The following is a 17215-nucleotide window of genomic DNA, read 5'->3' as shown; positions in this document are numbered from 1 at the left end:
CTTTTCTGCACCTTTCATTTATTTCCATTGCGTTTCCCCCCTTACTTTCAATCATGCTTCCCAGGTACTTGAAGTTCTCTACCACTTGTAGTTTTACCCCTCCACAAGTTATATCCACATTTGGCCTATTCTTCTTCCTTGTTGTGACAATTATTTCACTTTTCTTTGCAGAGAAATGCATTCCATATTGTGCTGCCGTTGCCTCCCATACATCTAACTGCTCTTGCACCTCCTTCTCGCAATTTCCCCATAACATCAGGTCATCGGCAAAAAGCACTGCTTTCATTTTATGATCTCCAATCGCATCTGATACTTGCTGTAGGATTTCATCCATAACAATAATAAACAATAAAGGTGAAAGTGCACTTCCCTGTCGCAGCCCATTTTCCAGCTTGAACCATGCAGTACATTCCCTCCCCACTTTCACACAACTCTCACTTCCTTCATACATTTTTCTGACTTTTTGTGTTATCTCTTCATCTATCCCTTTTGCTTTCAGCACATCCCAGAGCTTGTCCCTATAGATACTGTCATACGCCTTCTCAATATCTAAAAAGGCCATGATTAAGTCCTTCCCGTACTCATAGTGCCTTTCCTGCAGTTGCCTTACCGCAAATATGAGGTCCGTTGTTGATCTTCCCGGTCTGAAACCATACTGCTCCTCTTGCAGTCTACTTTCAATACTGCTTCTTATTCTCTTCTCCAGGATCTTTTCATAGATTTTTCTTACCATGGTGTAAAGTACTTTTTTGTTCCCTTCACTGTCCTCTTCTAACATTCTTGTCCATTTTTCCATCCACTTCTTCTTCTCCGCCCTTACTATGGTCTGTGCCGCTTTCTTGCTTTCCTTATATTTTACCCTAGCTTCCTCTGTTCGGGTCTGGAACCATTCTCTGAAGGCTTTGTTCTTTCGAAGTACTGCCTCTTTACATATGTGGTTCCACCATGGGGTTTCCTTAATTCTCCTCTTTGTGCTAGTTCTTCCGCACACAGTCTCAGCTGCCTCAACTAGAGCCCTCTTAAAATCTCCCCATTGTTCTTCCACTGTTCTCTGATCTTCCTTTGGCAGCTTCTTCCTGATCAGTGTCTGGTACTGGGTCCTCTGTTCATCCTCTTTCAGCATCCATGTCTTCAACCTTTTCTCCTGTATGTCTGTTGCCCTCCTACCTTTTTTCTCTCTCAGGGTGGTTACCAACAGCCGATGGTTACTGTCTAAGGCCTCAGACGGAATGACCTTAACATCTGTGAGGCTGCTCATCATCTGCCTATCCACTAGTACATAGTCTACTACTGAAGTTTGGGACCAGTCTCCACTGTACCAAGTTATTTTGTGGCTACTTCTCTTCTTGTACCAGGAATTTGCGATCGCCAGCCCATTCCTCTTGCAGAATTCCAGCAACAATTTTCCTTCTCTATTTCGGTTCCCCCAGCCCTCTGGTCCCATTATCTCCTCGAATCCTTTCCTGTCTGTGCCAACATGTGCATTGAGGTCCCCTATTGTAATCTGATTGCCTCCATCTAGCTGCTTTTGCATGTCATCTTCAAATTCCTCCTTCTCCTTTTTTGTACACCCCACCTGTGGGGCATATGCTTGGATGATTTCAATGCTTTTTCCTTTCACTCGTACTCTGGCTTTTATCATTCGATCATTGATACCTTCCACCTCCTCCTGCAGACCCTCTCTGACCACTATTGCCACTCCATTTCTTCCCCTCTCATTCCCTATCCAGTACAGTTTACATCCTTTACTTAGTGGTTTTTCACCAACTCCTCTCCACCTAGTCTCAGCAAGTCCCAAGATGTCCAATTTCCTCCTTTCCATCATTTCTACAATTTCTTCTAACTTCCCAGTTAGAGTCCTTACGTTTAAGGTGCCCAGTCGTAAACCATCTCGTAATCCTTTTCCATTGCTTGGTCGGTTTCCTTTAAATCCGTTCCGTGATCCGAGGCATGTTCCCTTTTTGAAAGCAGTTGATTTATCCACTACTTGCTTGCTAGGCCTATCGCAGCTTCACCAGAGCCCCGTTAGCCGTCACGTTTCAGGGTTCCCATAGGGCCTTCCCAGCTACCGTAGCGGTCCTGGGGCACACGAAGTCCCCGCTGTACATCGCCCCTATAGGCAGTCCCCTACTTTGTGCCATTGCCCATCTCCCACGACTTGGACGAGGAGTTGGACTTATGGGAGTCTCAATTGGAAAACTTTTCAGTGATCAGAGACCATTACACAGGATGCTCTGTGCTTCAAAATGATAACTTTGACAAGGAAGTTCGCAGTTTTCAGGGATTTGGAAGTCAACACAGCTTTGGTGGCAGTATAATGGGTGAACTAGTCAACACAGACTTTCATCCATTGGTTTGTGTTTGTTGACTTCAGGAATCTCCCCAAAAGGTTTGGTGGAATGGCGATGGAATTGGTACCAGATGCCCCGGAGGTAACCGACGGGGCAATTGCCTCTGTTGTTGGCATTCCTTACAGTGGCTCACAGGGTGTTTAATGGGTCAATAGAGACCTGGTCAGAGATACTTTCATTTTGAGTCTGTCTAGAATTTCCATGAATCCCAGGTGACCATATGTTGGAACATCATGGAAATACTGAAGGACAGCTGGCCACATATGAGTTGGGATGACCAGAAACTATATCAACCCCAGTGAATCATAGTTCCTCTTGTACAATGGTCTCTTTATGAAATAGAATTCTACTTTGTTGTTCATCCTTCTTCGAGTCTTACGGTTTCTAGCAATGCTGGATCTCCCCTCTCTTCAGCAGAAATGTCATTTAAAGCATCACTGTGCTTACATCTGCTTTTGTATACCACGGTTATGTCGTACTCCTGAAGTCTCGGTGCCCATCTCACCACTCAACTGAGTGGAGCCTTCAGACTTGTCAGCCAGCATAGAGAATGGTGATCCATCTGCATGGTGAATGTTTTGCAAAATTAATAAGTCCAGAACTTGTTGATGGCCCAAACAACTGCAAGACACTCTTTCTCTGTTGCAGGAAAGTTCATCTCAGTGTTGGAGAGACTCTGGAAGCATAAACTATCACATTTTCAGCACCTTCGTGAAATTGCACTAGGACACCACCTACCACATGACTGCTAGCTTTGGTGTGAATTTCTGTCTCTGCAGTCTCATCATACAATGCTGCAACTGTAGAAGATATTAGCACCTCCTTAAAGACAACAGAAGATGTTACTTGCAGCTCATTCTAGGAATATATGGCTTCTCCTTGCAGTAGTTACTGCAACACATGTGCCTTACTACAGAAGTTGTTTATGAATGGCCAGTTGTACAAGCACATCCCAAGAAAACTTCTCATATCACATTGTGCTGAGGAGTTGGAAAATCTGGATCAGGACAGACTCCATTACCATTCTGTAGACACCTCAAGATTTTTATTTCTTTGGAGGAGAAGAGGCATTTTTTCAGTTTCAGACAGAATCCTGCAATTTGAACACTCTTCAATAAGATTGTCAGATGGCTTAGATGTTCTTCAGATGTCTCAAAAATGACAATGTCATCCAAATGTAAACAAAATATCATCCATTTAAGGTGTGAAGCAGGTTAACCATCACACATTCGAATGTGGCTAACCATTACATAGTCCAAACGGCAGAACCTTAAATTCATACAGGGCATCAGAAGCTACAAAATTAGTCTTTTACCAGTTAGCTTCTTCAGCCTCAATTGGCAAGTAGCCTATTTCCATGTCCCTAGCTCCTTTTATGCAGTCTATAATGTAATCAATGCTCGACAATGGTTAGACATCTTTCTTCATGATTTTGTTCCGTCATCAGTAGTTGACATAGAAATGTCATGTGCCGCACTACTTCTTCACATGTACCACAGGAGAGGCCAAGGACTTTCTGAAGGTTCAGTGATGTCATCTTTCAGCATCTTCTCCACTTCCTCTCTGGTTATCCTTAGTCCATGCAGTGGCACTCTACATGTATGGTGGCGATGGGTGGATGATTCCCATTCTTCATACAGTATTTTACCATAGGCTGCTGTGTTTTGTCACTGATAGTTATTGTTGCAATACACGTTCCTGTTGGCTGGACATATTTCCCACTTGAGACTTTCAGCACAATAAGCTCTTGCATCACAGAACATTTGAAAACATACAAAAACTGATACAGAATGGGTGTCACTGGCCAACATTGTTCATAGGTCAAGCCAGGTCCCATTCACAGTTCAATAATAGCTTTCTCCCTCAACTTGTCTACCAGTAGTGGAGTATGATTCTTCATCAGTGACAATAAGATGGTCTTCCTGGACTGGTTCTGCTGTCCCTACGTGCGTACCTTTAGGGATGAGTTGTGGCTTCTTGTGACAATTAGTGATCCATAATTTTTCTTGAGTGGCTACAATGCTTACAATTGTTACTTTCATTTAGATTTCTTTTATAAGTCTGAGTAGTGAGTAGGTATCTGCAAGAGGTAAAAGCTACACAGTTTAACTTGTCTCATTGATGAGGGTGGGATAACAGTATCTTCAACAGCAAAAAAACAGTTGAAAGTAAACTCAGTTACATGTACTTGTTGGGATCGCTATGTCAATCTGGAGCTGTGATTATTTGTGATGCCTGCAAGAAGCCCCAGCTGAAATTAGCATTATTACTACATTCTGTTAAGACGACAGTTCGAAGGACGGTGTTCCATCATTGATAGCTATCCTTTGAATATACATTCAGTTGGGCATATATCCCATTTGTGACTTTCAGCACAATAGCTTTCATATCACAATGCATACTATTCTTTAGGTGACAACGATTAGCATCCAACATTACAGTAAAGGAAGTTCCCTCAAGATGACTAGCACAAAGAGGTTAGCCGTCTATGATGACATTAATGAAGTTTACTGATAAATTGGTCACTGTCAACCATGGAAGATTTGCATCTGTGATGGCTAAACATATGGCTGGTACCTCTGTTTGGCAATGGAAAATGACTACAGCACGCTGGATACAACAATGGGCTTCATCACACAGCTTGACTATAATTACCTGTAATGATGGCTGATGTCTGGCAGCTTAGCTGTTGTCAAAAACTTGCCTTCTTTCTCTGCAGTAGTGTACAATATGCCCAGGCCATCCATATTGGAAAAACACTGGCATGTGTCCTCTGTCCACCAACTGTTTGTTCTTCAATGGAGCGTTATACATGACATAGGACTAGGTTCTACCTGTTTTGGTCAGGGGCTGGGCTGCTGTTTGATGGCTGCAGAATAAGTCTGAGTTGTCCTAGTCCATTTTTCCTGGCAGATTTAGCTATTGCCTCCCGAAGTACTGGTCAACATTTGTAGCTACCATCTCTTGCTTACTCAGTCCAACAGTTCTAGTTACCATAAAATGCTGTATCTCTTCTCTCATTAACTGTTGTATGAGAGAGGTGAGGTTGTCACCACAACTGTCATAGAGACCACATAGGGGAGTCAGGTCATACATCTTCTGTCTGTTTCTTTTCTGTTGCATTTCCTAGATGCAATGGCACTACTTAATAATCTCCTTGGCTGTTGTGACATCCTTTACCAGAACAGATTGGTACACGTCTTCTGCGGCTCCTTTCATGAAGTATGGGATATTGTTGGCTTCTGTCATATTCAGATTCACCATTTGGCATAGGGCCAGAACATTCTCTACATATGATGGTGTCATTTTCCCATGACACTGGTGTTCACGTTCTTCAATTGTTCATCCACCAGTCGGACTGCCTGTTGATTGTCACCAAATTTTTCTTCGTTTTGGCCTGAAACATCTCCCAGCTAATGAGCTTCTCCTCATTGTTCTCAAACTGTCCTGAGAATTTCTGTCCAAGTAAAAATACACACTTGCCAAACACATCACGTCATCCCACCTCCTGTATTTGGTGACTCAATTGAATCCTTTCACCCATTTCATTGGGTCTTTACAAGCATCTCTGAAAAACACTGATGAATGGCCGATGTGCAGCTTACTTACTGCTAGCTTGGAATCCATTGGTCTCCTGAATACAAGAACTGTGGGAATGATGTGCTGCTTGTATTCGAGTCCCTGTCCATGTAGGTAACAGCTTTTACATTGCCAAACTCGATCCACGATGATGTAGATCTTTTGAAGGACCCAAGCCCTCCACAAACATGACACATTGTAACCATAATCCAAGTTCAAATGGCAAAAGCAAGGTTGTCAATGAAATACAGCACTTAGCATTGAAAGCACACTTTTTACGAACACCAACATAAGTTACTACGGAACTGATCTCTTGGACAGAGAGTGTAGCTATTTATGCAGACACTGAATATGTTAGTACTTATACAAATGCTGAATATTCCACAACATACTAACATGGGATATTTCAAGAACTTCCCAGAAATGATAAATATGAGGGCATGCTGAAAAGTAATGCCCCTGAATTTTTTATGTGAAAACTTTTAAAGCTTTTTAAATAAAACATAGTTTATCAACATTCTACATCTTATTCTTCACATCCATAAATTTATTTCTCAACATAGTCACCCTGGCAAAGAACACATCTTCCTCACTATCAAAGTGAAGTCCTCAAAGATACTCTATGTTTTGAAAACAGATGAGAATCAGATGGGGCCACATCAGGTCTAGTATGGAGGATGATCGATGACAGTAAACCCAGGACATCAGAGTGTTGCAAATGTCACAGCACTCATGTGTGACCTGATATTGTCATGCTGAAGGAGAGGGTGTTCCATGTGTGGACAATTTCTGTAGTTAGAAACTTGACTACAGCATTCTGCATGCATTGACACAGTTATGTTACACACCGCCATGTTATGCACTACTATTTGGAGCTCTCAAGGGGCAGAGAGTTGCAGCTTGTGTCAGTAAAGCGGGAAAGTCAATCAAGTAATATGCATAACATGTAATATCTCAACTAATATTAAGAACAGAATAAAAATTCAGAAGCATTACTTTTCAGCACACTCATACTAAATAACAATAGCTGCCGCTGGTCAGGTTTGCACTGGTAACTCACAGCATGCCGGCCAGCAATGTTAACCACTACACCACACTGCATGCACCATAGCTCATGGCAGTATTACTTTATAACAATATAATATTTTTCATAATTGTGTCTCAAATTTCACAATATGATTTCCTCCACAACTACTAATGTCAAGCTCCCTTCATCCTTTGCTATAGCATCTTTCCACAAAAACTTTATTGTTGGTTGTTGTTGTTGTTGTTGTTATTGAAGGGAGTGGCAGGTCATGGTCATCTACATCTGTGCTTATATGCGGAGGCATGTGAGTGAATTATATACCAGGGGTCCACAACTAAAGTTCCCATTTCAAAATGCTGTAGAAAGAAAACCACTGCTCAGAATGATGTCAAATTCGAACAGCATGTTATTGATGCAAGGGGAATCATCATTTAATAATAATTTCACCAATAGATGGTGTTGTGAGCGAAATAATGTAAATGGGGTCGGCTACAAATGACAGATGAATCACAAATAGAATGACTATAGCTTGAATTGCATATTACACCATCCATATTGTTCAATGCATATGACTGCAAGAGCTTGGCAGTCAACAGTTGTAGCACTGTTAGTTAAGTGAGCCCTTCCATCACAGCAAAGGTGTACCACATCGGCTGCAAAAAAAAAATAAATCAGTATATAATTGTTCTCAGGCCAAAAACCACATAAAAAGCAAAATAACATTGGTTTCTAATTGTTGTGAGACTGGCACAAGACATGTTCAATATGCTGCCCACTGTTTTCTGCCACAATTTGAAATCGAGAAGCAGCATTTTAGAAATCAGTGTGTCTCTGAATGTGTTGAATAATGCTTGCCTTCAATTCAGCTGCATTCATAACTGGAGCACTGAGCACATCATGTTTCAGATCACCTCACAGCCAGAAGTCACATGGATTAAGATCAGGTTATCTGGACAGTCAGGCTGCAGGGAAATGACAGCTGATAATTCTAGCATTTCCAAAATGTCTACAACAGCTGCTTCACTGGCTGGGCAATGTGCAGAGGAGCACCATTTCGCATAAAAATGTTGGAGGCTTGGAATGATGCTGGAGCACAAAGGGTTCTCATAGTGTTTACTGAAGACATTATAGGAAACAGGACCCCTTGAAAAAATGCAGCTCTGTGATAAACAATGCTGTCAACTCACACCACATAGTCACCTTTGTAGAATGAGGTAGTGTGTGCAGATTTTCCATTGCCCATATTCTGCAGTTCCATGTATTGACATATCCTTGGAGATGGAAATGGGCTTTGTCTGTCCACAGATCATTCATTGTCCACTTCCATGTGAGCAAGAAATTCCAGAGTAAACATTTGTCTTACTGGCAGGTCAGTAGGAAGCAACTCCTAAACATGGGTGATTTTGTATGGATAACAGTGCAGAATGTTTCATAGGATTTTATGCACCATGCTTGCAGGTGTCCAATTTTTGGGCAATTCCCTGTGCACTACATGTTCACACACCACTGCTCAACCCCTCCTACAATACTTTAGCAACATCTTTGGCAGATGTCAGATCAACTGCTTTCCTCCACTTGCCACATTGTTCTTCAAAAGAACCTGTCTTTTCAAGTTTTGTAATCATTTTCTCCAGACCCTTCAGCAGACATTGGATCAATACCTTTTATCATATCCTCAAGTATCCAGAACTTCTGCAGGGCTACTGGTGCACAATCACCATTCTTGTAAAAGATCTTCAACAGCAGTGCATGATCCTGCATGGGGACAGTCATGTTGGGCATCTCAGACGCACACTGAGGAACAGCCATGTGACTGCATGTCTGTTGGTGTGCATATTCTGATGCTTACCCCAGGATGTTTCCTTCCACAGAATGATGAATAAGTGTCTTTACAGGATATCAATACACAATTTATTTGTGAGTTTGGCTACATGCTAACCATCTACTGACTACTTAAATTTAATGAGTATGAACATATTAAGTCTCTGGTACTATTCATGTAAGTAACCATACATTGAAAATATTCTTTTAGCTACCTTGCTATCAGTTTTTGATAAATATTCAGATGTGGAATAGAAGCCATTGTAGAGAAGAAATGATTTAGCTGTGCTACTCAGCAGATATTTCAATGCACATCACAAGCAATGAGGCTTCACTCGCACCTGTCCCCAGGTCAAATAAGGGAGCAGTTCTTCAAATCGAATGATATCTACCTCCTTAATAGAGATAAAGTGGCATACTTCAGTGCTGGAACTGGATCATCTTCTGCCATTGATCCGCCACTTTACTCTCTTGCTATAACTCATACTGTTATTTGCATATTCAGAGAGGATCAGCACATCAGCGATCATTTCTGTATTTGAATCAAACACTATGAGACACATTAGCACCTACCACCAACCAGCGTAACTGGATGACAATCAACAGCAGTCGAAATCCAACATTCCAATCATATGGTAATTAATACGGTGGCCACTGCTGGACTGAAGGTCCAGCTTTGTCACAGAGTGCAACTGTCCATTTTGCAGGGGGGGGGGGGGGGGGGGGGGGAAGTACGATCTGGCTTCATGAACAATACCCTGCTTCCTGGAGGGAAGTAATAATAAACCTCTCCTGAAAATAAGGAAGGATTACAGCAACCCTCATAGTCATCAAAGTATTGCACTTACCACTGGTATAGAGAAGATGTTATTAATGTCTGCTTCATATGGATTTTTGAAATCCAGAAGACTTCTCAGTTGCCTTTGGTGTGATTTTAGGAGGTATTACTCTATGTACACAGTCCAAGTCTTCCTGGTGGTGGAACACAAAATATGATAATTATTTGACATTGAAAAGGCCTGAAACACTACCTGGCAATACAGTAATTTCTTCCAAAGGTGTCTTTCCATTACTGTATGCTCTTCCTTTCAGAATGGTACTTCAGGTTTAATTGATGTACCCAGGAGAATGGTATTTCACAGGGGAAATCTTAACTCTTCCTTTTTTTAATAGCCACTAACAGCGTATTACCCACAGATGCAAATAGTGGAAATTATTTCACATTTGTGCATGATTTTTGTTTGTATTCTAATCTCACTTACTAGACAACTCAGTTAACATTAAGGGGTCTAAAACTAAGAGCAAAACCCAGGTCCTTCAACTTCACCTAGATGAATAAGTAAATGTGGATTATCAGGTACATCATGTCATTAATCACTCTGAAGTGTGACTGATAATGTAATCCTTAGTTTTAAGAACCAGTGAAGTTCATGATTCTCATCTATGGTGAGGAACTCACATGGTTACCATACCTGAATGATCTGAAGAGGAAACACTAAATGTTCTAAAGGTCTTACATCGTCTTAGCGGCATGTTCAGGACAGAGGACATGTATTGTATGTGACATTTTACAGAGCTTATGTGTGCCCACTAGTCAGCAAATGAACCCAGAAGATTAAGTGGCAAATAAGATACAAGTGACATTCTTAAAATACTATGGCCACAAGGGAATCAAATGTAATTTTATTGGGTATCAGAAAATGTGGAAGACCAGAGAAATGAGCAGTCTGATATAGCAGCAAGCGATGCTTGCAATGAAAATAATGTAATTCCATAGCCTGTTTCTATGGGTGCTATTGCCTTATTGTTTGTTGAGAAATGGAAAAAAAATTACCTGAATGTGCAAATAGTGTGAACAAATCACCCTTAACATAATTAAGGACAGAGATCCCTACAACACATGGTCCCTTCTGCATGGTGCCTACTAAGGATCAGTTTTGGTGTGCACCCAATTTGATTGATTCTGTTTTGTATCCTGAAATGAGGCCAGCAGTTATCCTTGACACCATATTTCAGTTAAGAATGAGATAAAGTACAGGTAAGGTTTTAATGTTTCATGAATTGTCCCAAGTCCTGTCCAATGCACTAGGTACAAACAATGAGGTGTGAGCAGGTGCGTTATCATAGAACAAAAGCCATGAATTTTTCCCTCACAGAACTTGGCTTTTTTCCGAGACTGCTTCATGCTAACAGTATTGTACTTTTAAGTAGTACTCCTTATTGATTGTTCAGTCTTGGGGCAAGTAATCATGGGGCACTACAATATTACAGTTGGAAAACACAATGAATGTAATTTTAACATTTGATAATGCTTGTGGAGCTTTTTTTCATCCTGGTGATCCAAAATGGTTCCACTGGGATGATTGAGCCTTGGTTTTGATGATTTATCGGTAAATCCATCTTTCCTCCTCATCCTCATGGTACATTCCAGTAGTTCAGCATCATTACTGAATCATTTAGTAACACCCAAGCAACTTGCATTCACTCCTGCTTTTGTTTGAAATTCAACACTTCTGGAACAAATTTTTATGCCAAACATGTCACTCCCAAAACCTGCAAAGAATTTTCATGGCCTGAGTCAATGAATACGCCAATATCATCAGTGATATCTCTGACTGTAATTTGACAACTGTTCGTGATTTTCCCCCCTTTTTTCCCACAATTGCACCAGTTGACAATGTAATGGGATGCTCAGAGCTCTCTTCATTTCCATTATCTTCACAGCCTTCTTTAAAATGCTTATACTTCTCATAACTTGTTTTACTCACAGCAGACTCACTAAAGGCAATTTTTTCTTATAAAAATAATTTCCAGCACTACTAAAACACATGTAACCTTTTTGACAGCTGACAAATTAAATATTTGATATGGCTAATATTGTACAGATAATTTTCAAACATCTTTACCAACACTATAATGAAAAAAAATTGCTGAGTCAGATAAATACAACATGCAAAATTATAATTTTCCATTACTTTGTTTATACATCTTGTATCTGTTTCCTCATTCCCTTCTGTCCTAATATTGTTTTGTCAAAGATGGTCCAGCCACATTTATTTAAATAATGATTTTGATCCTATCTGACCACTTTCCTTTTTGGGTAAGTGCTAAAAAAATTTAGTTTTACACACAGTTGTTGTAGCTACCATTCATGGAAGGGGATGTATCACATACATCAAATACAGAGCTCAGATGTCCATGATCACAATTAGCTCGTAAACATCAGGCCACATATTGTGGAAAAGTATTACTCAACAGGTGCAGAGTCTACCTGCTGGAGAGCATTTGTAGTCTCCATCGAGCAAGAAGGAATGAAGAAGTCCAGTACCATGGAAGATCTGTGGCACCAAGGGAGACTAATATGATGTATATATATATGCAATTGTTGATATATACTATTCACAGACATGTTACTGAGGAGTCTTTGAGACACTAATATTAGTTGGTTCTGAGAGTAGTAACTTCCCATGTAATGTATAACAGTTTACGAATGTTTGTGGCAATGTACAGAGTTAACTGGTACCAATCTACACTTTATTTAAGTACAGAAGCAGTGTTTTTCTTCTGGCCTGAGCTGCCAGAGTTGGCAGTCTTATCTTTATGAGGTGTGCCTGCTTGTGTGTATGAATGGTGTTTATTTTTCTTTTGCTGATGAAGACTATAGCCAAAAACTTTGTGTAAGTGTCTTTTTATTGTACCTGTCTGCAACTTAACATGTCTATCTTTTCGTACATTGTTGATATTCCTACCAGGAGTTTCTGTTGTTTAATTTTCGGAGCCACTGTGACACAGTAACAATTTATCAGTCTGTTTAACCATCCATCATCATATTTTCTGGTTGGGGCATATCTTCAACAAATCACAGTAAACCAATAGATACGATTTAATTGCAATGTATAAAAGAAATGATATCTTACGTCACACATCAAGTCCATACACACACTCTCTCTCTCTCTCTCTCTCTCTCTCTCTCTCTCTCTCTCTGCAAACATGAAAGAAGTAGTGACATGTATACCTTAAAATTGTTTGTGCTACCCCGCTTCTTCCACTGTTCATTAAGATATTTTTCAACAAGAGCCTGCACTCGTTCTGGTGTCTGGTTGGGTACAATACGAATCGAAAATTTACCAATGACCTTTGCAGGTATCACTGTTTTTGCTCCTGGATCACTAAATGCACCTTCAATTCCATGCAATGAAAGTGTTGGATATCTCCAGCGATGAAGTAGCAGCTCAATCTATTAACAAAAAGGAAATAAAAGCCAATTAACATAAACTTAACAAATTTTTAAAATACATGAGACTGACTACATCTTCCATGCTTTTTCGCTGATCGTCTTGTGTGAGCCAGTTCATGCTGAAGTCACAGTGGCAAGCCAATGGTCAACTTCTGAAGACTATGGGATGATACAGGGCAAATAAGTAAATGAGGGGCTGAATTATGATCATAGAGCTGTCTACCGTCCCCATTTTAAAATAAGCAGTCATTTTCAAAGTGGCACATGAGCACAAGTGCTACTGCACACCAAGCTGATTCCTAGAAAATTAAGCAAATTTACAGTTAAAAATATTTGAGATAAACTGAAAGGTGAATGTGTATTTTACACACAAGCCCTCAAGAATGTATTCTTTAATGTCGATGTTATACAGGAGAGTCAAAAGTATACTTTATTTTTTTGTAACACACTCATGACATTCTCAGTTCAGGGATGTTCCACTTGGAAAATCAAATTTGCCTGCTGTCATCCAGCCACTTATTGAATAATTTTTTGGACACTGCCTTAAGAGAAAATCATATTTATTTATGTGGGCAATATTGAACTGCCAGCAAAGTGTGAGTACAACACACTCCAGTCACTTGGTTGAGTATTATAAGCTTCAGCAGAATACAGCTTCAAAATTAATTTTGCTAAGTATCAGTTCTTCAAAAGAACTGTTGGGTTTCTTGAGTTTGCTGTACAGTGCAGAAAAAAGGACTTCCAGATGAGAAGACAGATGCCTTTCAAAACTTTCCAGAAATGAAATCTATTGCAGAATTACAAAGTTTCTTTGGATTAATGTGATATTTAAGGAAGTTTATCTCAAATGATTCTACAACCAACAAACCTCTGCATGACTTAAGGAGAATAATTAGGAATATAAGTTTAAAGAGCATGCTCAACAACATCCTTTAATGAGATACATTTGTGGCGATGTTAGTATTTCACCACAAAGTAGCAGCAAAAGAAATGAGTAGAGCGTTATAGCATCAAGGAACTTTTATATTTGATTAAAAGTTTTTTTTTGTTTATTCCTTGGTTGTTGAGTTGTTAGTGTGTTAAATAAAATAGTGTACTAGATTATCTCGTGTGTCTGGTTATTGTGGCTCATCATAACTGGAAGAAAGTAACCACCACAGTAATGACCCTGATGTGATTCATTGTAAATGAAGATATTTTTTCAAAGAGAATGACCAGCGTAACCATGCAAACAGCTGTGGCACATGTCAAAATGGAACAACCCGCAGCCTCAACTACATCGCAATTCACAGACACCAACTTCATTCGTCAAGACGCAAGTTCAATGAATCATCTGGGACGTGTCAAGCTTCTGCTGTTTTGACCCAACATCTAGATTTATGCACGTTGAGTATATCCCCAACAGCACGATGTACTTACAAACACAAATAAATACATCATCATGGCAGAACATTTAAAGACTGTGGTAGAGGGAACAGAAGATGTTCTACCACAACATTGCTACAGCACTTTAAAGGAGGCGCTTATGCAACCATACACTTTGACGCTGGAACTCTGAGTAGAGAAGGCCTTTTAACAATGAACTGATGGGTAACCAATCTCTATCTCAAGTGATGGAGGCCTTACACGCATTGGCAGGATCAGATTTGTTGCCAGAACAGTCGTTACGCATGTTTTGGCTGTGTGAGTTGCCTATGGACTTTCATATAGCAATAGCTACTTATCAAGGTTTGTCACTGCAAGAGCTAATGGGAAAGCCAGACATAGTAGTGAATAGCCTAGTAGAAGTTTCCGTATGTGTCACCATCATAGAGTAACGATGATCAAGGAAGAGATATGGAAGCAGCACAAGCCACTGACAATTCATATGGGCACTCAACAATGGAGGCAACACAAGAAAAAAGGGTAGAAAAGTTGGAGGAACAGAGAGCATGCATGAATCTAATATCATAGAAACAGCAGCAGAAGGTATATTGCCATTATGAGTGCCGTATTCCGGAGAAGCAGATCGTGAGCGAGGAGGGTGATTAATGCTCATCTGAGACGAATATGGATCTGTGGTGCTGGTATCACAGGCATTTTGGGGAAGCTGCACATCATCGTACTAAAAACTGCAGTTACCCAAATTCCATGAGCGGACCTTAAAGGATGCTGATGTCTGCCACCAACAGCTTGTGTGTCCACAGAAGACAGCTGGCAAATGAAACACTAATAGCAGGGCACAAGTCACAGCAGCAAACAAGTTGGCCATCCAAATCTATGGAAAACAGAGATGGACACTGGACTTAGGTCTTTCATTTGAGCCTGTGTGGACATTCATGGTTACAAATTTCACTGATCCCATACACGGTGCCAATTTTTTTAATCATATTTCTGCCTCTTGCCAGATTTAGTCAACAGACGGTTAATTACTATGAATCACAATTCCGATCTGATGAACGTGTTGTCCATGCTGGCAGATGAAGAAGAGTCCTCTGAGCAGAGTAAAAACCAATCGACTGCACTACACAATAGGATGTCCGATGGATTGATGGCATATGAGGATGAGCACTGTGGCCAGGTAATACAAGAGTTCCCATTGATCACCCACAAATTCACTACCAACAGGAGATGCAGACACTCTATGAGGCACAATATCTGCATGTTGCTGGACCAGCCTGTTGCAGCTTATCCGAGGAGATTTCCACCAGACAAACTCTTGGTGGTGCAGATTGGGTTTGTAGAGCTCCTGAAAACAAGGATAATAGACACATCAGACAACCCGTGGTCATCTCCCTCACACGTCGTGAGAAAGAAAGATAGATCATGACTTATGCAGAAACTATAGAGTACTCAGATAATACTCAACTGTTACCAAGGCACAAAAGTAACACACTATAACAGAACTACTGCCCAAGCTCAACTGTTTAGTGTAGTTGACTGTCCAAAAGCCTATTTGCAAATTCTCATAGCTGCAGGGATGTACCAAAAATCCCAGCAATAAAACTTTTCACGCTTTTTCAGTACAAATTTATGACCTTTGGCTTGAGGAACTGTGCACAGACATGGCAGAATTTTATGCATGAGGTATTACAGGGTCTGCCACTTCTCTACTGTTACATTACTATTCTCTTATTTTCATCAACAGCTGAAGAGCATGCATCCCATTTGCAGCAGCTTTTCCAGCATCTGCAAGAATTTGGCACAATAGTTAATGCTGATAAGTGTAGATTCAGCAAACGAGAAGTGCACTTCTTAGGATAAGTTGTCTGTTTGGCCGGGCTGGCCCCACAGTGAGGGCTGGTCAAGGCAGTACAGAATATGCTCATACCAACAATGTACAAGGGCTTGTGTAGATTCTTAGGTATGGGAACCGCTATCGATAACACTTTTGTGGGATGGCAAGACAATAGAAACTGCTCACCGCATTGCTCATGGGCAAATACACGGCCAGCAACCTGAAAGTACCTTAGATACCAGCAAGCAAAGCTGCATTTCTCTCAGTCAAGTGTTGTTTGGCAAAAGTGGCACAATTGGCTCACCCATGAATTAACAGCCCATTGGCCATCAAGTGTATGCAAGTCAAAATGCCACAGGAGCAGCATTGCAACAAAAGGTGGATGGCAGGTGACAACTGCTTGCCTTTTATTCACATAGCCTCACACCACAGCAAAGGAAAAGGAACACCAAAGGAAAAGGAACACCACTGATCGGGACATGTTGGCAATCTACATGGCTGTTCAACACTTTTGGTCATCAGTAGGGGGCAAACAGTTCACAAACTACTAATGTTGTTCTTCCACTGTGCCACAGCTCGCAGATCACCACGGCTGTGAAAATAGGCTGAGTATATAGCAGAATACACAACCAACGTGTGACACATTTCCAGCAAGGACAACATCATCGCAGATTGCCTGTCACAGAACTGCGCTAGTTTATAAGCAGTACCGTGGGTGGAGATAGTGGTAAAGTGGTGTGATCAGTATCAAATGAACATGCAGCCCTATGGCTATGACGAATTCCTGCCCCATATGGTGATACAAGCATCTGGTGTGACAGATTGTGAGAAGTACAGCAATCTTACCTTCCTGAGAATTTAAATGTAGGGTTTTCCAGGCACTACAAATTTGGCTCACCCAGGCATACATGCGACAGCAAAATTAGTAGCAAGTGAAATGGTGTGGCCTGGAGTACAGAAGGACTGCAGAGCTTAGACATGTT

At 40.7% G+C, this 17215-nt stretch overlaps 1 protein-coding gene across 1 annotated transcript in view; it reads right to left on the bottom strand.

The window, feature by feature from the left end:
* The window catches only part of LOC124796319 (cytosolic non-specific dipeptidase), a 176408-nt gene that overhangs the window by 23080 nt on the left and 136113 nt on the right, over window positions 1-17215 (bottom strand). The window contains exon 6 of the mRNA XM_047260449.1: window positions 12794-13015. Within this exon, the coding sequence (XP_047116405.1) occupies window positions 12794-13015 (222 nt within the window). The remainder of the gene's footprint in view (window positions 1-12793; window positions 13016-17215) is intronic.

The sequence above is a fragment of the Schistocerca piceifrons genome, chromosome 4, assembly GCF_021461385.2.
Source record: "Schistocerca piceifrons isolate TAMUIC-IGC-003096 chromosome 4, iqSchPice1.1, whole genome shotgun sequence".
Classification (NCBI taxonomy): domain Eukaryota; kingdom Metazoa; phylum Arthropoda; class Insecta; order Orthoptera; family Acrididae; genus Schistocerca; species Schistocerca piceifrons.
Note: the sequence above shows the minus strand (reverse complement) of the source record. Positions and strands in the feature narration are given on the sequence as shown.